This window comes from Camelus ferus, chromosome 26 (genome assembly GCF_009834535.1).
Source record: "Camelus ferus isolate YT-003-E chromosome 26, BCGSAC_Cfer_1.0, whole genome shotgun sequence".
Classification (NCBI taxonomy): Eukaryota; Metazoa; Chordata; class Mammalia; order Artiodactyla; family Camelidae; genus Camelus; species Camelus ferus.
This window is the reverse complement of record NC_045721.1, coordinates 14028605-14053259: the sequence shown is the minus strand read 5'-3', so window position 1 is coordinate 14053259 and position 24655 is coordinate 14028605. Positions and strand designations below refer to the sequence as shown.

The window sequence follows — 24655 nt, the reverse complement described above, 5'->3', positions numbered from 1 at the left end:
AACAGAAATATTGTTTATGTGAGTTATCTCTATCAATATTTAATGCATGTGGAGATAGAAATGATAAATTTTTAAAATACAAAAATACACAAGCATATATCCTACGAGCTCTCAGAGTGATGGTATCATCGCTCACTACGCAGCCTCTGGGAGACTCCACCATGCACTTGTGAGAATGAGGGTATAATAAAACAAGTATCTCTCAGTATTAGTAACAAAACAGTTTGACCTCATGGACTCCTGAAAGGTCTTTGCACTTTCAGAACAGTCTGTTCATATTATACTGCAATATGCTGTTTTGCTCAACCTTATGTTTTCTAGGTCTATTCCTGTTGATACACTCTGGTACACTTAAATGTATTTATTCATTTTGGCTCTGTATTACTGCATTTGCCGTTGATACGCTTATTTCACAACTGTTTAGTAATTTCTCTATTGATTGACATTTACTCATATCTTAAAAATATAATATCTTACAAATCTTCTGTTAAACACACAAAGTGTCTAATAGTTTTTGTTGCTATTGTGAAAGGTAGCTTATTTGATAGTACAGTTTCTAATTGCTATTGCTGGTACAGAAACATTAACTTTGGCTCACTGATCTTACATCTAGCAGCAACCCTGCTAAATTTTTAAATTTGAATAAATTTGAAATCTATGTATTTTTACATTTTTCTCTCAATCATATTATTTGATACTGTTCCAATCCTTAGAAACTCTTTTTTCCCTTGTCGTATTATGTGTTATAGGCCGAACTGTGTTTGCCTCAAATTCACATTGAAGTCATAACTCTCAGACTGTATTTGGAGACAGGGCCTTTAAAGAGATAATTAAGGTTATTAAATGAGGTCATTATGGTGGTCCTAATTCAATATGACTGGTGTCCTTTTAAGAAGAGATTAGGACACAGACGTGCACAGAGTAAAGACAAGAGAAGATGATGGATGGAGAAGACAGACATCTACAAGCTAAGGACAGAGATCTCAGAAGAAACCAACCCTGCCAGCACCTTGATATTGGACTTCCCAGCCTCCAGAACTGTAAGAAAATAACTTTCTGGTGTTAAGCTCCCAGTCTGTGGTTCTTGTTATGGCAGCCCTAGCAAATTAATGCACTACATCAGTCCATACTATAGTAGAACAGTGAGCAGTAGTTGTAATAGCAGACATATCTGCATTACACCTAATTTTAAAGAGAATTTCTCCAAAGTTTCACAAGTAAACATGATGTTTGCTGTAGGCCTTTGGAGGATTCTCCTTTTAACTGGTTAAGGACGGTCCCTATATTGCTATGCTATAATACTGTTTCATCATTTTATATTGAAGTTTATCATACATATAAAAATGCAAAAGGAATTTATATAAAATTGCCCCAGCTTTAGGCTTTATATAAATGGAATTATATCTTACATTTTTGTGAACTGCTTACTTTGTCACTATGTTTCTGAGATTCATCTAATTAAAGCATTACTATAATTCATTTTCACGGTTGTATAGTATTCACTGTATTTACTTGATACTGTGTTGCAGTTTTTTTGGCCATTGGAACAATCAATAGACATTCCTGTGAACCTCTCTTGCATATATGAAAGAGTTTCTCTATGTATACACACTGGTGTGAAATTACTGGATCACAGGGCATAGTCAAATTTAACTTTATCAGGTACATCTACATGCACTGTTGTAGAATTTAAACCCAGGAGTAGAACTGCTAGGTATAGGGCACATGTATCTTTAATTTTAGTAGATACAGCCAAACTGTTTTCCAAAGTGGGTCAACCAATTTATACTTGCACATGAGAGTCACCACTGATTCACACCTCCACCAACCCTTGAAACTGTTCACCTTTTCATTTTCTGACTGACCATCTGGGAGGTAAAAAAATGCACTTTCATGTGTGATTTAATGTGCAGAAAAAATTATATACATGTATATATCACATAAATAAATTAAATAAATAAATATAAAAGTAGTGTGCACATATAGTGTGCATATGTATACTAAGAGCTTTAACTTACCTGCTTGGAAAGTGACTTCCATGTTTTAGCAACTATAATAAACAAACATAAAAAAATTAGATACTAAATATTTCATGTAACATATATCAAAATTCAGTAACCATTTATAATCACAATTCATAACACTGAATTTTGTATCTAAAAGGCAAAATTTTTTTAAACCTCAAGATCTGGATCTATGTATGTTATATATTATGTTATGTATGTGTTTCATGTACTATAAACCACTTATAATAAATAATATCAGTGGAATAGAAAACATATTTTCCATAATCATTATCTTACTTTGGGGATTTCTGGATTTATAAAGTAAGTTAACTTACTCTATGTTCAATATCCAATTGGGCTTAAAACACAAATAATGATATTCATTAAATATGTTGGAATATAAAATATTGACATAGAGAAATTATAATTTTAAGGTGTTACCCATGATCTCTGCTGTATTAGCTATACTAATTAGAGATATTAGTATCTCTGATTATAACTCAAAGGTCAGGTCTCTCTAGGGGAAAGGGGAAGGATACGGGCAAAGAGAAAAAGAGACAAAGAGAACAGGTTATGTGACAGAGAGACTCTTGGCCTGTTTTCCATTCTTTTTCCCTAAGAAGGTTATAGTTGAATAAAATACCTGAGATAACTTTCTTTTTCTGATTCCTCCTCACATGCTTGAAGACCTCAAACACTATAAATTTTACAGTATTGGAATAAATGCATAGTCAGTATTGCTGCTTTCTTTGGTCAGGTTTGAACACTGTGAATATCGAATGCCTGCCAGAGAATTATCTCCAGGTTTGTATGTGATTCAGTCCTACAATACAGCTGTGTTAGGAACTGGTGAACTATTTCAGCTACATTACAATAATGACAACCAATAATTTTTCTACATGGCAATGTGGCTATTTCTGTATAATTAATCATAGTTAATGTAAATAATATCAAATTCAAGATTATAAGATAGGCAGTTTTTGCTAAATAACTTCTCTTTTTTAAGCAGTATAATAAGTCATTTTAAGATCAAAAGGGAATAAATATGTTATAAAATTAAGCAAACTGATTTTTATGAAGATAGTTTTCTTCTCTGTGTAGCAACAACATTCTTTCTTGAACCCAAGATAGTTCATATGCAAATGTGTAATCAAGGGATTAAAAACACAGGTCTATAAGGTAGAATTCAGCAGTTAACCTTAATCATAATATTGTATGCATTCGTTTCATAGACATCTTCCTTTCCATAATGAACACAACAATGTATATAATATTTATTATTCTGTTGCTTTTGAAATATAGCAGTAAGAAAAGAAGAAAAATAAATGGTACAAAAGTACACTCATATGATCTTATGCAACGTTCAGGAGCTATTTATCAAAAGGGGAAGTTAGACACACTCTTGAGTTTTGTAGGGTTTATGAGATTTCCAGGGTCAGTTATTCACAAAAGACATATTCATTCTGCCGGACATGTCACCATGTTCAGTATGATCGGCTTTTTTTTTAATAAAGACTAAAGAGCCATTAAGATTGTTCTTCAAAGGATTTTCTGATTTTCTAAATTCTTTATTTCATATGAAATTACTGCATATATAAACATAACTTAGGTGAAGAGAGACTTCATTCTTTGGGACATAAATTATTTCTTAAGCTATAGGTTGATGTTCATTATATTTTTAATACTTTTATATATGTCTAAAGTTTTTAACAATACATTTTTAAAAACTTAAAATAATACTTGAAGCTACATGAAAATAATTACTTATTTTAGTTCTAGAAAGAAATTCTCCCCTTAGGTTCTACTTAAGTGGGTAAAATAAGAAATTTTCTTGATTTACACAAAGTTGCAGTCAACAATTAGATATCCCAATTAACATTTATTTGAACTATAATTATTACGCAAATGTTTACATAACATACCATTATTCCTGTTGATTCCATAAAATTATGTTAAAGATTTAAAAAAAAATAATAGCTATGAACTCTAGTGATAATGATGATGATGACAATGACAGCTAGCAACATTTATTAAGTGCTTACTGCATGTCAGGTATTATACTAAACACAATTGATATCATTCAATCCTTAAAAAAAACCTCATGAGGCTTATTATTTTTAAATGAATAATTGAATGCCAAGGTCTAAACATGTCTGTCTAACTTCAATATGTTTTGATATGTATATGATTTAATATTCAGTCTACGAAGCATATTTCCTATTTTAAGGCAGGTATTTCTTTTTAAAACCTTACACTTTAAAAAAAGTTTTTATAAATATCTTGATCTTTAGTGATGATTCTTAATTATGTCTTACAAGTGCTGGTTAGAAATTCAGTAATGTTAATTTGTAGTTGTTAAATATCTTTTGTTAATTTTTTATAATGGAAATCAGTTTTTTTCCTGCAAGTGATGCTTTTGGAATAGCTATCAAAAGAATCACCACTAAAGTCATTTCTAAGAAGCAGAAATCCAGCAGCAGACTTCCAGGGAATATATTATAAAGAAAAAATTCAACAAGATAATGAATTAAAGATTTTCAAACTATGAAGTTTTAAATCATTAGGTGCCACTTAAAGAATAACTTCTCAAATATGTTTAACAAAAATGATAGAATTTAGTGCAAAAATACCATTTGATATTCCAAGATATATATGAATCATTTTTATCAAATCTATGCTAACAATAATATAAAAATCCACTTTGTGCAAAATCAACTACACAAAAATGTATGGAACACATATATATCTACTTATATATAATGATCTTTTCTATGTACAAACAAAGTCTCTATACTCAGGAAACTTACAGTAATATAGAAGGACAAAAAAACCACAAAAACAACCAATTCCAAGGCAGAATATGGTTATCTGGCACATGGTAATTAAGTACTCAATAAATATTTCATGAAGGAAGGGGGAAGGAAGGAAAGAGGGAAGGAGGAAAGGGACATCAAAGGAACATAGAGAACAGTCCTTACTATAGCCTTCAAATTCCTCAAAAAAAGAGCCCTACTTAAATTCTAGCCTTTGTATCATGACTGTCACCTTTATCCTCATATCATACTGCCTCCTTAGACAATCCCATTCATATACATTGCATTAATTACCAACCATGTGCAGGTGAGTCCCAAATACATACTTCTTACCAGTCCTCTCCCCTGATCTCAATGGATACAATCAAAGGATCAAAAATTAATTCATTAAAAGCTAATTTGTGAAGTACCAATTTGCCAAATTAATGAAGATTTAATTTCTGAACTTTTATAAATTTTTCTTTCATCACCTAGTTATCTTTTTTGTTGCTGTTGAGAATGCTTAAGATAGATTTCCTTAGCAAATTTCAGTTTTATATAATACAGTATTATCAACTAACAGTCACCATTCTATACTTTAGATCTCGAGGATTTATTTTAAGGTTTGGTTTTGCCATAACTCTGTCTCTGAAGAAAAAATGGCTATAATTGTTCTGAGCTAAGTTAAGGCATTTATTTGAGAGTTTCAAGCAGATTAGCAAACAACTAATTATTTGGGACCTTGATTTTCAGTGAATTGAAATGAATGATTAAGAGCTAGATTCTACTGCCTCTTTGATATCTCCTCTTTTACAAATCTACATCATGTCTGAAACTGATGTTGTGATTTCCCCCTTCAAACCTGGTCCCTACTGTAAGCCATCCAGCTAAGCCAGCCTGAAATCCTTGGTACTCTTCACTCCGTCATCACCATTGCCACCATCATTAGGAGCTTTTGAAGCCTGGACAAGAGTCTCCTCTCTAATCTGCTCACGGCCACTCTGGCCCTCTGCAGTCTATCTCTACCCTGAAAGATCTTTCAAAACACAACCTAATCATGGTATGCTCCTGTTGAAAACAGGACAACAGGCCCAACATGGAATCGCTTATGCTAAGCCCCACGTCATCAAATTGAGACCTAATTACAGTGTCAACTCTCCCAAATGTGGAATCTTAAAAAGTCAATAAGGAATTGTCTGATCAGCACCAGTCAGGTAATCTGCCTGACAGACCCCAGACATCCCCTAAAGGCAAGTAATCTCACAGCAACCAACCCGCTTTTTTGCCTAATGTAACTTTCTTGTTTTTGCTGCTTTCTGCATATTAAAAAAATTTTCATTTTGTACAGCTACCCAGAGCTCGTTTCTATCTGCTAAACTGGATGATGCTAAAGTCATGAATTGTTGAATAGAGCCAGTAAGATCTTTAAAATTCTTCTGAATCTTAAGCCACTACCATGATTTTCCATTACTTTTGGGATAAAAACAAAAATGTTTAATAATCAGCTTGCAGACTCTGAATGATTTGCCCCACCCCACATACCCGTATTCCACACACTGTATTCCTCCTTGCTCTCTGCACTTAGAGCCACCCAGCTCTTTCTTCACTCAAATATATCACATCCCTTCTTGTCATGGCACCTCAGGACATGTTGTTTCTTCTGCTGAAATTTTCCACTCCCAACTTCCCATTCACCTAGGTAACTCTTATTCATGAGACTCATATTCCATGTTGGTATTTATTTCCCGAAGGAAGATTTCCCTGAGCTACCTGACTTCTCAAAAATACACTCTCACAGCATCAAGAAACTGTCTTTCACGGCACTATCACAGTTATAATTTGTTATTTATTTGAAAATTTCATTGATCAGTGTTGGCTTCCTCTACTAGACTGTAAGCACCATAAGGACAGAGGACATTTCCTTTTGTTCCCCTCACCACTGTATCTCCAATGCCTGGTGCAGTACCTGGCATTTGACAGGTGTCTTTGAGTACGTGTCATTGAATAATACGCTGTGAGATGAAATGGGAACAGTGCATAAAAGCACTTCTGCTGCCTTCCAAAGTACCATGGTTGTCTTTAGAAAAAGCACTGTGTGATTATCTATTTGAGTGGTGAACTGAACTAGTTTCTTTTTCACGGAACACAATTTTTACTTGAAAGAACAATTGAGAGACAAATTATGGTTATTTAGACCTGGGTATTTGGCAAGACATTTTCCTACAAACAACACTGCAACAGACGGAACACAAAAGCAGATATGAGAATCCAGATGCCTTCCATTAAGTGAGACATTAAAGTGACTTTGCAAGAATGCACATAATACCAAAAGAAGCTTGAGAACCACTGCTCTAACACAGGGACAGGTGAGAAACAATTAACCTACAGTTACAGTGCAGGAGCCATGGCATATACAGGAAGAACTCTTGTCCAGGTCTAAATTCAAAGCCCATCCTCTGAGTTATTCTGTTCAGTCTGACATAAGCATTGACTTGGCAGAATATGAGCCTATTATACTGAATATCAAGACTAAGGTGTTTAGTTTAATGCACTGAGAATGAAGAAACAACCAAAATTTCTGAAAAAAGATACCAGTAGGAGTTTATAAGAAATATTTGTCTGGTGACACTGTATATCATAGTAATCTTTTGAAATATATTACTTTGTTAATTGTTTTGAAAAACTTACATGGCTCTACATTTTTATAAAGAGAGAAGTAAAAAGTCTTACAAAATTATTAAGATAACTTAAGAAATACACTTACATTTGGGCTCATCTGTTGTAACAGCCAAAATGAAGTCATATGGAGTCATGAATAACTGCCCTTCACATTCTATGGAAGCAAATAAACGAAATCGCCTTTCCCGAGATGTAGCATAGAGGTCCAAGTCTTCAGTGTCTGTTCTGCCAAGAGCAACCTGAAGTTGAGAGAGCAAATAAATTTGGACTGCATGAAGGAGCACCTTCTTTTAGAAGATAAATGCTGTCGATTATGTCAACAGTGAATTAACAGAGTGAAAAAGTGTGAAAAGACTGTCTTCTGGAGAACTTAATCATATTATAAATAATTACCCATGTGAATAAAACGAATTAATGTTCAAAGGCTCGTACAATGAATATCATTAAGGTCTTGAAGACTTTAAACTGGCACTTTGAAGGAAGTGTGATTCATTTCTTCAGTTTCATTCTCAGAAAACATTAAATTTCTGAGCTAGCAGTTTCTTCAGAAGGAACACCAACACTTGCTGAATGCCTACTATGATAGGTGCTCTCTAGATAGGTTTACTTATTTAATTAGGAGTCTATTCACTGTAGTCTATTAATTTTCTAAAAGAAGAAAGTGAAACTCTGATTGGCTGTTCATGGTGACCACTAAAGAAACCATTTAATGGTAGGGCTTAGATTAGAAATTAAGTTGCAAACTCTAGATCACTATAGTCAAGTTACCATCAATGATCATTCTGAATTCTACCTAGGATTAGGATGAACAGAATTAGGAGTGCATATATATATATGGTGGGGAGGGGATCTCTTTTGTTTTTCTTAATTTCAAGATCTTTCCTTGTAGATAAGTAATTTCTCACTATTTATTTTCTCTCTGAACTATAACAAATTCTTTAATAAAACAATGTTTTCCTGATTTCAAAAATGATGCATAGTTACTGGACATAATTTAGAAGACAGAATTTAAAAATTCATAGATAAAATTTTTTTGCTTTCTTTTTTGGCAAAAAATGGGATTATACTATACTGTTCAGTAATCTGATCCTTTTTACTTATTAATATATCAGGGCTATTTTTCCATGCCACCAAATAGTCTAGTAGACAATTTTTAATAACCATATAATATTACATAGTAAATATTTGTAGCATAACACAATTAATGAATTCCATGTGGTTGACTACTTAGGTAATTCACAGTAATTTACTATTGTAGAACAATGTTATAATGACCAGCCTTGAAAATATTCAGATACAGCTACAAATATTTCCTTGGGATAAATTCCTAGGAGTAGACTTGATTGGTCAAACAAAACCATTTCATACATATTATCAAACTGCCTCCAAGGATTTTACAGCAATTTATACGACTATCAACAATATAAAAATTATATTTTCAACACATTTCATAAGGTTATTTTATATTAGAAAAAAATCCTTACTTAGGATAACAAACTTAATCTCTTTATTATCTCTTCATGTATATTAAGTCATAATGCAAATTGTGTACAAACTGTTAAACTTATTTAAACATCTAATATCTTGAGAAGTCCTACTAAAACAAACCATAAGAACCTTCAGTAAGGAAACTACATTTTGTATTTCTAAGTTACACCTTATTATATGAAAAGCCAAGCAAAATGAGTCAGTTTTTTCCCACTATTTTGAAGACTAAGACTTTTCAAAACATTACACAAGTAGTCAAATAAAAAATTAAAAAGAAAGTTTTTAATGGCATAGATAACAGGGAGAACACATAGTCTCCGCCCTTAGGGAGTAGACAATTATCTATGTTGGAGAAGCAAAACACTAGTTGGAGAGACAAAAGGTACAAACATGGAAAAGGGAATGAGTCAAGTTAGAGTAAACAGAAGAAAAGCACAACAGACTGAGGTTAATAAGAAAGCTTCAGGAAGAAGAAAATATGAATTTTAATGTCAGGAAGAAATATGAGCATTCTAGGTTGACATGGCATATTTGAAAGATCATCTTCCTGGAACAGAAGATTTGCATTCATGGAAAAGGACAGGTAAACTGATAGCAGTCTCTGAATGCAAGACTAAAGCACTGGAATTTAATCTGACAGCAAACAAATGGCCTCAGGAGATTCTTAAGTGGAGTAATGACACAAAGAAAATGGTGCTTTAGAAAGATAAAGCAACCTGGTACCAGAGATAAGCCAGCTCGGTAGTGTATTAATAACAATACTCAGGTAATCCATTTGTATTGGGGAGTTACTTTGGCTCTACCATGGGTAGGAGACAGTCACTCAATGACAATAATCGGCAATAATCTCCCTGAATACTCAGGAATCAATCTAGCATCTTTTTTTTTCTTTAATCTATCATCTTAAGTCCCCTTCCACACATACATTCCACGGGTTTCTTCTTCCTCTCAGGACAGGGAGAACAATCTTGTCTGTGACCACAGTTTACTTTTCTGCTTTCTTCTTGCTAAGCCATTTCCTTGGGTTTAGGTGGCCCCAAACAATCATGACTCAACTCCACTGAATCTCCTGGAGGACCACCCAATGTGGAGTTGTTTTTGCACCACAATCTGAAGTCATGCCTCAGGTCTCACATCCTGAACCACAATTTTTGCCCGTATTTCCCGTGACCTAATATGGACTTGATCTGTGACTTCTGCGTCTACCCTGGTGCTGCCATTACTGCTCATGAGATGCCTGTGTTTTCTCATCAAAGCTTCACCCTTTAAGCACAGTCTGTCGTTTGTCCCAGTTTGTGCCGAACCTGCTTGACCACTGCAGCTTGGAATCTGATCCACTTTCTATGAGCTAATGCTGACAACTCCTCCTTCTCCTTAACTTCAACTAATGACCGATTAACAAAGCCTGTTGTTTTTGAATTTCTCACACCCACCCACTGCTACTACCTTTGTTTAGCACTCACTACTTCCCTAAAATTTTATAGTAATGGCCAATTGTTTTTTGCCTCTAATCCATCCTATATTGAGAGAAGGTAAGAAGAAACAGGCAGAACTGTGGGACAATTTGTATTCTTTAACCACCCAAGTAAGGGTATCAGAAGAAATCTGAGTTAAAGGTTTTCATTAAAACTCCACTATATATATGAGTTCTACCTCTCATTGCCTTAGCAAAAGCACCTATCATTTTTGATGATGGCGTTTGGTACCCACTGGTCTATTTATCACCTTAAAAGGTGCGAGGAGGAGTGTGGGAATAGTTTGTGTCCCAGACAAAAAAATATATATATATATCCTAAAAAAGAATATGATTTATGTATAAAAGAGATAACCAGAGCCTGGGTGCCTAAAAGGGCTTCCTGCTACTGTAGTCGTGTTGCTTCCTCTATCGCCTCTGCTCAATTTAGTGTAATAAATCACATAGCGTAATAATACACGTTGGCACGGCTCACATGAACCAAAGACTGGTAGAAAGTAAAAAACAATTTTCCCATGATATCACCGTAAGCTGGCCTAACCCTAAAGCACATTAGTTATCATCACCTGGGAGGGGTGGGCTCTTCTGGCAGCAGAATGGGATGGAATGGAGAGCAGAAGAGGAAATCAACACTTGGGTCAGATTTTATATTTTCTATTCCCTTCCACTCACTGATTTGTCTCTTCTTACTCAAATATCATACTGCTTTAATTGCTATAGCTTTTGATTATGTTTTTGACATTAGGTAAAGCAAGACTCCATCTTATTGTCAATCTTTAAAAATACTTGTGGTGATTGATATGTAATTTTCTCTTCTAAGTGAACTTTGAAATCAATTGTCCAATTCTGTTTTAAAAATCCCACTGATATTTTGTTTGGGAAGACACTGAACTCTGGTGTAATTTAGGACAACTTGATTTTTCCCAACTGGAAACAAGGATGTCTATTTATTCAGGTCTTCAACTATGTCTTTCAGTAAAGCTTTACAGTTTTCTCACATTAGTTTTAAATATTTTTGGTAGATTTACTCATTCATTTCATAGTTTCTGTATAATTGTGAATGGAACCTTTTATTCCTATTACATTTTCCATTGGTTATTTCTGATGAATGGGAAAGCTACTGATTCTAGTATATTTGTTCTGTATCCAACTAAACTTATTACAGTCCTTCATTAATCTTAATAACTTTGTTCTTGGATTTTCTAAGTAGATAATCACAAGTTTTTTCAAAATAGTGACAGTTGTAGCTCTTACTTTTTAATATTTATACTTCATTTTCATTGTCTTGATTACTAAAGGTTTAAATTTCTGAAAATGATGTTGAATAGTATGAGTAACATTAAGCATTCCTGTCTTGTTCCATGGTTTGAAGAGAATACTTTTAATGAACTGCCATTAAATGAAATGTTTGCTATTGGTTTTGACAATTATCTCCTACCTTAAATCAGGAATGGGTGTTTACCTAGTCTCCTTTGTTCACTGGAAATAAATGAGTTTAGAGTTAGAATGGCCTTTAGAAATCATTTGGTCCTCTTGTTTCTTTACCATTCTACCAGAATAACAACATAAATATGGCTCCCAAACAAAAATTAAAATGTGTTGGGCAAGTAAAAGCATAAACAGAAACCCCCAAATAAAAACTCAGACAATATTGGACAAAACTATATTATTTACATTCTCTTTTAACTATTTTTAGCTTCAAAGATGAATATTTAACATCAACTAATGAGCTAATGTGAATTCATTCAGTCATTCAGCAGACACTTGGTGTGTGCCTACTATATACAAATGAATTCATTATAGAATAGTCAATTGAAAGATTACTTACTTTATCTAAAACTGTTTCAGAAACAAATACTGGTTTAATCACACCTAACGACTTTCAAACCTTTCAGTAGTCTACATGCTTCTTTCTCTGTAGTTTACGAAGAGACTACTTTCTTAATGAATGCTCTAATGTCACAGATGAAGAATAATTTTTTTTTACTGTGGCATAGTTCTAACCATGTTAAACTTTACAGTGTTTTGGAGATTGACAAGAAGCAGCGAGTGATCCATGAAGTTCAGCTGAGGACACCTGACCTGACCTACCAGAATCTCTGAGGAAGGGGACAACTTCAAGCCAGTAGACCACTAAAGGTCAGAAGGAATTCAGACCTTTAAAAGATTCAGCTTTGCTTTTGAACGTTCCAAAGTTTAAAAAAGTCTAAACCGTCTGAAATTTGAATATCACTATGATGAACATTCAGAACAAGAACCAATACTTAAAGGTGGAAAATGATATTCAAACTGGTTTACTAATCCTCTTGGCAATGACAGTGATCTTGTATCATGTTAATGTTCTGAGCCTTTTAAAAAACAAATACAGCCATTTCCCTCGAGCACAGTGGCATGAATCTGTGGGTATAATCCTTAAATTACAAGGAGCAGGTCAAGTATACCTGTATTCACTAGCCAATCTACTTATTTTAATACCTTTTTTGCTTATGTAATCTATCTTTTAAAAGTTAACTTCTAAAACCTAAAATTAACCTAAACATCTTTCATTAATAAGTAGTTTCTGTAAATGATATTTTTTGTATTACAATTGCCAATATAGTTAAAACTCATCAGTAAGCATAACATACCTAAAGTAAATGGGTAAATTAACCTGAAAGCAAAAATCTCTAATTATATACCTTTAGCTGTTAAAACATTAATTGCTAAAATGAAAATCTTTTTTATCAATCCAATATTATGTACCTAAAAAATAAGCCTTTCAAAAGTGGTAAAGTATAACTTGTGAACTGCACAGAAGAGACTGACAGGAGTTATACATGTTGATTTAAAAAATTCCTAATTTCTATAGGATGACAGTCAAATTAAAAAACACGTATTTGAGAAGTTGAAGAAGTGACAGCCTTTAAATTGTTAAGAAATATTAAAGAGAAAAGCTGTAGACTTATAATGGCTACAAGGAGAAATAGTCTCTAAGAGGCTGGAGGGTAACAAAAGTACAGGTGGAGCTGAAGACTGGCTAGCTCAGCTTCTAAGAATCTCTTTAAACATAATACAAAGTTTTCACGTTCCATCTTTTCTGCAGATGTCTCTTTAAAATGAGCTATAAGATGAAATCCTTTCTCTCCATGTACTCCTGCCTTTGTTTTGTTTGTTTGTTTGTTTTTAGTTTTTGTAATTATCAGCAGACCCACCGAGGAAGCTCTTAAATGCAGGACCACGGAAACATAATTTTTGTTGGGTAATAAGAAGCATGTCAAAGCATGGAGTATAGCTTACTAATTATCAATCTTAAAAATCTGCTCTAATTAAAATTTCTTAAGCCACTGAATGCAATTAATATTATTTGCACCTTGAATTCATGGTTTTCCTGGTTTTTATAAGAACTAGAGTCTTTACTATGAGAACACTGGTACTGAAATAGTGTCACTGATTTCCTCCTTCTCTAACCATCTGAAGTTGAACTAAGTGCTCTTTGTAGTTGCTTAACATTAGTCTCTGGAACCAATCCTGTCCCTAGCTGGAGGTATCCAAAGACTTTAAGGCCAGGGATTTGGATGGTAGTGTCTGTCTTGTTCTGGGACCAGGAACTGAGCTCCTTATTTGATTCCAATCGTCGGAATCCATTCTTTATTTCCCAGTTTCAGTACCTGAGTTGCTACCTGTCCATCTGTGACAGAGATCTTCTCCTAATACTTCAGTGGCTCCCTGGAACTACAGTGCATTTGACCTCCCTACTCCAGTGCTCAGTGTTAAGCTGCTACTTACCAGGTCTCCTTGATGCTTCATTCTAGAATCCATCTGCTATAGAGATCTGCTAGTTATCATCAAATTCAATGGTTGTCTACAGCTAGAACTTCATGAAACCAACTAAGTTAACCCTAACCAAAGTCTAGTCCTAACCTGTTGATAAAAACAATTTCACTCTGTGCCTAGGATGAGCTCTGGGAACTGTAATGGTCTCTGAGCAAAGGCCAACTCTAGTAATATTTCAGATCAACTTCCATTTCCTGCTTAGCTTTTTACTTTCTCTGGAGGTAATCCTTGATACCTTTGCAGTTATTGCCAAGGAGATAATCTTTGCTCCATATCAAATGGTCAATGCGATTCTTTTACTCAGACTCTTAGGAAAGCAATCTGCAAGAAAACTTCTGCTGCCGCACCCTCTCTACTGTAGAAGATGCTACTCCAAATCAATCCTAATCAGTCACATCCCTTATAGTAATGTACCTACCTTAGACTTTGACATCACACCTTCTCAGAGTCAACCCTGTACCTTGGATAAATTCTAGTTATTTCCTTTATATATCCCTATTCTATCACTTGCTTTTCTATCACAACCCTATTCACACTGGGTTGCATGCATTTACCTGTTTACATTTCTGTTTCTGCCATTTAACCATGAATTTGCTAAGAGGGCAATATTTATTACTTTTGTAAGAATTTAACCAGTGATTAACAGAATGCCTGGCATATGTAAGAGGCTTGGTAAATGTGTGGATTAATGAATGCTTATGGATGAAAAGATAATTGACAACTGAGTAATAAAGAGGTAAAGGGCTACTGAGTGTAGGTCAGGTGGCAATGAAGGACAACCAGAAGAGAGGCCTCACTAGGAATTTAGACTGAGGTAATAAAAGAGAATCTAAAGCTTTAGTGAGGAGAGGACCAGAAGAGGTATAAATCACTTCTGCTCACATTCAATTACAGAGAACTTAGGTCTCACATGGCCAAACCTAGGTGCAAGAGATAACGGAAAACGAAGAACTGCGTAGGCCACAATCCTAACAATTATGGGGGAAGAGAAGAGATTATGGTCAACAGCTTGCCGTCTCTGTCACAACAACTTAGGGTGACATCAAGGACCACAGAATATGAAGGACTAGGGAGAAATACGTTAGAATTATATATATGAAACAGACTCATGGACATAGAATACAAACTTGTGGTTGCCAAGGGGGCGGGGGGTGGGAAAGGACAGACTGGGATTTCAAAATGTAGAATAGATAAACAAGATTATACTGTATAGCACAGGGAAATATATACAAGATCTTGTGGTAGCTCACAGCAAAAAATGTGAGAATGAATATATGCATGTTCATGTATAACTGAAAAATCGTGCTCTACACTGGAATTTGACACAACATTGTAAAATGACTATTACTCAATAAAAAAATGTTTAAAAAAAGACATATTTGAAGATCATAAAAAAAGAATTACATATATGTTTAACAAAGACTTGGAGAGATTCACTTCTAAAACAAACGGCATCTGTAAGATTAAAAGCCTCATGGGAGGTAACACTTCTAAATAAACTTCACCAATTTTTCAGGAAATACTAAACTGCTGTGATTCACTTAGGCTGATAGTTTCACACATTTTATCCTCTGCACACTGTATCTTTCTTTCCAACGTCTTAGACACAGCCACTGTTGGCTTGAAATTTTATGCTGTTTGTACTTGTACTCTCTCTCGCTTTGTTTTTCCAAATTTGGCAAAATGCTGCTGTAACTCCTGACCTTTTCACAAAATACTGCAGTAAGATTAAGAAAACATTGGATCTGGTCCTTCATCTTAAATGTTGAGAGATATCGAGTGTAAACAGATGTTTTCTGCTTCACCTCCACAAACTTACCCACTTACCTAGGGGAGGTGGAACAGTCATTACTGTCCTATAGTTTAATTTACAAAAACTGAATCGAACCATTTACACGTAAAAAGATCACGGTCTTCAAATTTTTGCTCTATTACTATACAACTTAGCTATTCTTAAACTAAATTTGGTGACAGATTACTATCCTCAAAATAGCTAATTAAAATAACTAAAAACTCAAAATTCTAAGTAATAGAAACAAAATATAAAATTACCTGAAAATTAATATACATATATACAAACTTAAGTTTTAAATTCCAACAACTTCATTTCTTTCATTAATAAAGTACAATCACTCTGAAAATAAAGTATTATCAAACTTCAAAATAATGAAACTAATAGCACGTGTGATTTTGACAAACATAATCTATTACATGTAATACAATTCTGATTTCTTGGCTTCAGGTGGGTATAGTCTAACTAGATAAGTTAACTTTTTCTATAGTACTATTTTTCACCAGATAGGAAAATATAGATATTGTAATTAAAGATAAGGTATCACTGTAATATTTTTAGACGTTGCAAATTTGGTTGAGAAAATGGAATTTTTCATATCAAAAAGATCTTGCAAAACTGCTATTGAAAATCTATCCAGAATGGATCTCAGAGGTGGCATATAAATTTACTCACTTGTAAAGCATAAGGTGTCACAGCAGAAAAACGAAATGACAGAAATCTAGTGGTAGAAGACTTTAAATTTGCCTTTCACTTTACTGCTTTTAGGAAATTACATTTTACACCTTCTAGGGAATTTTTTGGGGGAATTGCTGAACATTATTTTCAATATTGCTAAAAATGTTTAGGGAATCTTTCTAGCTTTAGAAAACCATTTTTTCTGTTTTACTGAGAAAAAAACACTCTTCATTCTAGTTCTTTAATCACAGTTTTGTTACTTACAAAAATGGAATATACACATGTATATATACATGGAAATAAAAATTTCAAGCACACCTATAAAATAACATACATAACTTAGTCATAAAAATAAGTAATGGTCATTTTCAGGGAACTCTGTGAATCTTCTAAGTCATGTTGACGTAAGTAAGATGAGTGGTTTTAAGAAGTGGTAGAAATGATAAAAGTTACATTTTAAAATTACCTCATCTTTCCAAAAGAAATAAAAATATTATATCAATGCAATTATCTTCTCTGGAATTTCCAAACTCAGACCTTTGCAACTAGTACTTAGATGTTACTTCTTAAGGTAGTGAAACCAGGGCCTCAGGCAACAGAATACATCATTATCCTCCTTATGAACAACAGAAGGCAAAGGTTCACTGCCAAGGCACAGTCTCATGTTACTTCAGGTCAGCAATTCAAAAATTTACTCCATGGTGGGGTCTGGTTTTCCCAGGAAGGCAAGATTAAATGCCAGATAGAGGATTCACTAGTTGACAATTAGAGAAACCGATGCCTACAAGCTGATAGTACACTAAAAAGGTAACTTGAAACAATTATATCAATTATCTGATCACCACATAATGCATTACCTTTTAGCAGCTGAGAAATAGAGACATGAGAATAAAGAAAAGAAGGAGGAAAAATAAAAACCATTTGTATTCACCAAAATTATTTAGATTACTCATCCTTATTAGCTTCTTGTGAAAACATTTTTTATTAAATCAAATCAATACTAGTTTTTAAAAGTAAAGAATGATTAAAAAATGTATTTGATTTCATGCAGGAAGTTGAACATTCGGTATTAGGCCCTACCTGATATTGGCAACTGTACCAACATTTTTATAAAACAATAAAGAGCAAGTATTGTTTGAATATAGTTCTCTACTTCATATTTTTGGGCAAGAATCTAATGAGCTGTCCATGACATTCTATTCACATCTATTTTTATTCTAGCTAAAAAGATGTTCATGGAAGTATTACACTTGGCTTTCTCATTTGGCTTCAGGCTTATTTAAAAGCTCTAAGAAGATAAAAGGGGTAATGTTTTCTCTGCTTGTTGGGTGGTCGAAAGGTTAAACATCAAATTCTCAGTGTGGGAAAATCCCAAGTCCTCTAGGTGAAACGTTTTGATGCTTAGTACATGTATCTATATGGAAATACACACAGCTGAAGACCAGCCAATAAGCATTTCCCTTGCTTAGGTCAAATAGGAAAAAAAAGTAACTGACCACTTATTTTAAAGTCTCCATTTGAATTGTTCTATTAGCTTACATTATAAGGCTCTCTACAAGTTTACAAAGTATTTTCACATGTATCATCTCATTATCTGATATGAAGATAAGTGAAAGCATCTCTCTAAGGAGGCAGTAATCAGTGGTTTAATTTGTACAACTCATCTCTTCTTGCCTATTCAAGGACTCTCTGGCAATAACTTCCCTTGCCCTTCCTACCTCACTCTTTTCCTCTCTTCTACTACTTCCCTTCAGCACACACACACTTCTCCCATCTTGGGAAGCTTCCTGTCCCACTCTTCCAATGAGCCACCTTCGCCCCTCCCTGCCACTTCTCTCCTGCTCTTCCCAGCAAGGCTAGTGGAGAAGGCTGCCTGCACTTCCTGTCTTCGGTTTCTTCTGCTTCAGCAGTTCTCCCCTCCGCCACTCCACTCACACTGCTTGTCAAGGTCACTGGTGCCCTCCGTGCTGCTAAATCCAGAGGTCAATTCTCAGTTTTCATCTTGCAGCATCTAACATAGTTAAGAACTCTCTTTTCCTTGAAATAATTTTTCTTGATGTCCAAGACCACACTTTCCTATTTCCCTCCTATCCCCCCTGGCAGTTCCTTCCTGGTACTTTTGCTAGGACAGCCCTAGAGTCAGTTCTCGGACCTCTTCTCTTTTTTGAATCTACAGTTACTCCCTTAATAATCTCATCTGTCCTTTACATATTAAAAATATACTGACATATCCAAATTTATATCTCTAACTTTCCGCAAGAATACAAATCTCACAGAGGTGGGAGTTTTTGTGTAGGTTGTATGCTTCTGATTCCCCAGTGCCTAGAAGAGTTTCAGGCTTGTAGCAACCTCTCAAATATTTGCTGAATGAATGAGTGAATGTAGATGTAAAACTTACTCTAACTGTTAAATAATGATCCTCTTAAAAATGAAAGCATAATAGTAAAAAAATAATAATTATCTGGTACTAACAATGTAGCTGACTTCAGAAAATGTAGGGTGGGAAAATTGATATAGTAAAACATGTCCAGCGATGTGTCTTTTGTGGAATAGGGAATTTTCTGATACTGATTTATATTGTTGAGTCTCAGATGTATATATTAAAAATGTATATATATGCTGTTAAATTTATATGTTAACTACTTGAAGACTAGAAATAGGACATTAAGGAAGAGAAACGATAATGAAAAAGAGGACCAGTCTAATGTCAGGTGATAAAGAAAAACAAATAACACACGCTCACATAATACAGCAAAAATGAATGCAAACATGTCCATAAACACAATAAATATGACTGGGTTAGACTCCTTCATTAAAAATGAGCAACTTCTCATACTGTGTTTTTTAAAAAGCTATAAATGTTCCTTACAAGAGTCAGAGTCAAACATTACTCAGAATGTTTGAAAATATATGGAATTAAGAACTAAAAGCATTATATGGGACAAAGAAAAATTCACCAAGAAGATATTACACACATGAACAAAATAGCTTAAAATTCTATGATGGAAAAACTGTTAAAAGAATGTAACTTGATCAACTCACAATCATGGCTGAGATGTCAGCACTTCTCTACTAGAAATGGATAGGTTAAGTGGAAAAACCAAGTAAGAAAAAGGATCTGAGTAACAAAACAAATAAAGTTATTTTTAAAAAAGCAAACAGAACATATATCAGCTCAATTTTACAGAAGAGTTAGCTTAGTCTAGAGTCTAGAGAGGACTTTATCAGGGCTACACAGACCGCAAATGAGTCTGGGACCAGAACCCAGGCGTCATGACACCCCATCCAGAGTTCTACCACATTAGACAGCTTGGTATAATGAGATGAAAGTGCATGGGCTTTATAATTCTTCAGGCCTATGCTCAAATGCTAGCTTCAACACTTCCTAATCAGGTAAACTTGGGAAAAATCATCTCTGAACTTTAGCATTTTCACTGTAATGTGGACAAATAAATACTAACTCCGCAAACTGAAAACATTAAATGAAAACTAAATGATAACACTTCCTTCTCCCCTGCCCAACAGAATCAGTTTATGAAGTGTGTATTCTATTAAATCAGCAGGGTCCAGAAACAGCGTTTGGAAGCTCAGCTCCACAGATAAAATTTGGTAGCTCAGTACCTCCGCGTTGGAGGTTCTCTAAATATGTCCTTGGTGACAAAACTATTCCAGTTGCCTGGCATTTCCTTGTGGCTCCCGTATGTGCTACTACCTTTCTCCCAATCTTCATGGCTCAGCTCCAAACATCTAGACTATACAATATGTGGTATTCTATTTATTTCTTGAGAGTGATGGCTAACCCTTAATGACAAAATCTCTAGCTCTGCACTAAGCCACTGGCTTGTAGGCCTGGATGCATATCACTCCAAGATAGCTTTTCTAGATTACAACTGAAAGAAAGAAACACAACACACCATTAATAGTTTGGACTATTTTCCCCTAAATGAATCACCTTGAACTTACCTGTAATAAGCTAGTAACTAATAACAACTGTTTTAGTTAGCTGGGGCTACCACAACAAAGCACCACAGACTGGATGGCTTAAGTGACAACATTAATTTTCTCACAGTTCTGGAAGCTAGAAGCATAAGATCAAGGTGCCAGCAGGGTCAGTTTCTGGTGTGAGCTCTCTTCCTGGCTTGCAGATTGCCAGGTTCTTTCTATGTCCTCACATGACCTTTCCTCAGTGTGTGGGCACAGAAGGAAAGAGGGCAAGCTCTCTGCTGTCTCTTCTGATAAGAACACTAATCCTACCAGGTCAGGATCCCACACTTACGACCTCATTTAACCCTAATTACTTCCTTGGAAGCCTCACTGGGGGTTAGGGTTTCAGTGTATGAGTTCTGGGGAGACATAAAACATTCAGTCCAGAACACCAACCATAGAGTGACCCATCTGCCATTTTTCTCTACTTACTTACAGAGGGCTTTAAAATGTTCTGGCAGGTCATCCCCCTCAAGGTGGCATTTCACTCTCTGGAAGAACTTGACTATTTGGAGATTTCACTATGTACCCTTGTACCCTTTTGGATCATTTGTGAACAGCCAAACAAAAAGCATTAAATAAGATCAGTCTTAGATTCCTTGACCTACCTGTACCCCCGTGCAGAGGGCTCCTGCTTGCTAGTCACAACCTGACATTCCCTGCCCGCCAACTAGCACTGGCCTGCTGTACCTGAGCTGGCGGCAGGGCTGGGTGTCTGGCAGGCCAGTTCCGGCCCCTGGTTCCCGGTCTGCCAACACTGGCCCAATGACACCCCAGCAGGAGGCTTCCAGGTTGCCAGTCCGAGCTGGTGTGCCGGCAACTTGGAAAAGCTCTAGCTGTTCCAATGAAGCTGAATCCCAACCCAAGGAGGCAGCTGCCCTTCCCACTTCGCTCCTTCCAAGGGTTCGCTCTCTCAGCCCTAGGGTATTCCTTTTAATGTGAATTCCTTCTTGGTAGCTAATCCCCTGTAAATAGTTAACAATTCTTTTCATTAAACTTTATCTGTTCAAATTACCGTGTGGTTCCTGTCTTGTGACTGGCCCCTGACTGAAGGAACAGACTGAAGATCCGCAGTGCTGCCTGAGGAATAAGCAGAACAGAGGCCCAGCAGAGTCAGAGAGAAGCCTCTTTGCCCGCAGGGTCACTGCCACCATCTTCTGGCGAAGAAGAAATGTGAGTAATTTCCAGCGGCAGCAGCACTGGCAGGGCAATGCAAGGCAGACTGGGAGCTGAAGCAATGATCTGACAAGTGGCCCAGTAACTTTGCTGCTATCCATACACAAAGTCCCTATTTAGCTACAATTAAAAAAAAATAGCTAACATATACAAGACCTTCCTATGTGTCTGGCTATTTTAAGCCCTCCTAATAATCCTGTAACGTAGGTACTACTACTGTCTCTACAAATGAGGAAATGAGGCATGTAAAATTATTTAGCTTTGACAAGGCTCTTCAGTGAAGGAGTTGGGATTCCAATCTAGGGATTCTGACTCTACAGACCACACTCTTAACCATAGTGCTATATTAACCATTGTTTCTAGGATAAAAACAAATTTGATAAAGTAAAGAGAAACTCTACTAAAAGCCAGTGTTCTTCAACACTGCTATTAAAAAAGATAGCACACTTCGTAAGTTTTTATCTCTGAAAAGGGAAACAAATATTTCAAAATGGTAACAATTATTAATTCTGAGCGGTGGTATATGATTCTCTATATTTTTTAACTTTGGCAAACGTAACTTTAAAAAGAGTACCAAAAAAGTACTAACAAAAGGTGTAACATTTTAAAAGTAATGAATCAATTCTCCATTTGTAGAAACTATTACTGAAAAGGATAAACAAGTTTTTAAAGATCACAGAATATTACCTCGTTTTGGCAGTTTATTCCCATCACACTGGCATTTAATTTTCTGAAAGAACTTAAATGTCACTTGAATAGAAATGAAAGCCAAAAAGGCATCATCTAGGACAAAGTTTATAAAACCAATGTCTTAATTTATAAAACAGATTTAAAAATTAAGTTTGGAGGAGATTAAGAGATGGGAACAAAATTAAAGCAACTACTAACAATAACCAAATAAAATATTAGAAAGAATAAAGTGATTTTGAGATTAATAAGCTATACAGCTTAAGCAGACCGTACAGATTCAAATCAATGACCCCAACCTATGACATTTCATAGACGAAAGATGTCCCTAAAAGGTTAAGGGACTTAGTTACTGTCACAGAGACAGACAGTGGCAGAGAACTAGAACTGAACTTCTTTACACACCATATCTCATTTGAGAAATAAACATTTTAAAAGGCATAATTAATACGTAGTCTTTAAATTAGCTCTGAAGGTTTTACACTTAAAAAGTATTGTTTGGAGATTCAGTTTCATCATCTAACAGAAAGTGTGAAATATTCCCGTCCAGAAAGTTACCTATGAAAGACAAAAATACTGATGCTCTAGGAAATAGAGTAAGTTCTTTACCAGCCCTCAAGACAGAACTGCAGAGTGTTTTATTTGCAGGAACCATAACAAGCTCATAAATACCCAGCAGATTACAGAGCACACATCTGAAAAATGGCTCTAGATCAGGTTCAAAGAGGTGATGACTATGGAGATTGAGGCCAGTGAATTTCCCCTACCACAAGGAAACAGTAAAGCTGGAGGTAAGAAGCAGATTCTCCTCAGGTTTTATCAAGGCAGTTCAGATTTATTTTTGCAGACTGAGATTTTTCTGAGGACTACCCAAGGATAGTATAAAATCTGCACATATAATGTTGTTTTGTGTGATACACACAGTTTTGATTAAAATTCCTATTTAAACTTGGGATGTTACCAGTTCTTACAATGAGAATTAAAATGCTAAGGGCATAATGTTTGAAGTAGTTGTAGAGGTGGTAGAGGAATATATTAATTGTATTAATGAAGTAATTAATCTTCTTAGGCATGCAGATAGAGTCCATTCCCAGTCTCACCTGTACCTAGATGTGACTCAGTTCAGGAAATGGAATGTGAACAGAAGTGACATGTGTCACGTCCAGGCCTGGCCCATAAAACCTTCCCATATGTGTTCCCCCCTCTCCCACCCACCCACCTCTTTCAGGCTAACTGGGATGTTGACACCCTGGAACCTTGAAAGCCACTTGTTGAAGATGGCAGAGTCACTATCAATTTGGGTCCCTAAATGATGGGTTTCCTCACCACCCCAAATCTATCAGGGAGAACTTAAAACATTCAAGTAGATGGCCCATCGAATAACCTAGACTCAAAGCCTCTGACTTCAGTTTCAAAATTCAAGGACAAAATTCTGTAACCACCCTACGTCACCAGCTAAAATGGCTCCATCTCTGGGGCCACTGGGTACTGCAAGGGAAAAAAAAATCACAAAGCGAGCACCCACTTGCAATCTCCAAACTCCCTTCTCTAGTCTCACAGGAAGATTCATTCTTTACTACGCAACTAGAAGACAGGGTGAAATGAAGGCAAATTTAGTTGAGAGGAAGTAATAAACTGAGCAAATTTCCTTCTGATAGATCACTTCCTCCATGAAGTACGGAGGCCATTTGCTGGAGACTGGGCAAAGGGGGGATGTGCAGCAGGTAGAGAGGGACACATCATTTCGGAAGGGCTGTTGTGGGATGAGAAATGGAGGAATGAGGAACATGTAAAAGGATTGTTAACCATGTCTCCTTGTGCACGTTTCAGTTTCTCAAGGTTTTATATCTAGACAGGGTTTCTGAGTGACAGGCATGTAAATCTTCAGTTTAACAAATAATGTCAATCTACTTTCCAAAGATTTGTACTCATACCAGGAGAGTGTGAGAATTTTTATTGCTCCACACCATTGCTCACAGTTATTATCACTATTTTTAATTTTATCAGTTTAATTGGTAAGAAACAGTGCTTCACTGTGGTTCTATTTCCCTACTGTTAGTGATGTTGAGCATCTCTTCATATGTTT

At 35.4% G+C, this 24655-nt stretch overlaps 1 protein-coding gene across 2 annotated transcripts in view; it reads right to left on the bottom strand.

Moving 5' to 3' along the window:
- The window catches only part of MICU3 (mitochondrial calcium uptake family member 3), an 81670-nt gene that overhangs the window by 44605 nt on the left and 12410 nt on the right, over positions 1-24655 (bottom strand). For both annotated transcript variants that reach the window (XM_032468658.1, XM_032468659.1), the window contains exons 2-3: positions 7563-7716; positions 2019-2050 (exon numbers count right to left, since the gene is read on the bottom strand). In XM_032468658.1, coding sequence (XP_032324549.1) covers positions 2019-2050; positions 7563-7716 — 186 coding nt within the window. The remainder of the gene's footprint in view (positions 1-2018; positions 2051-7562; positions 7717-24655) is intronic.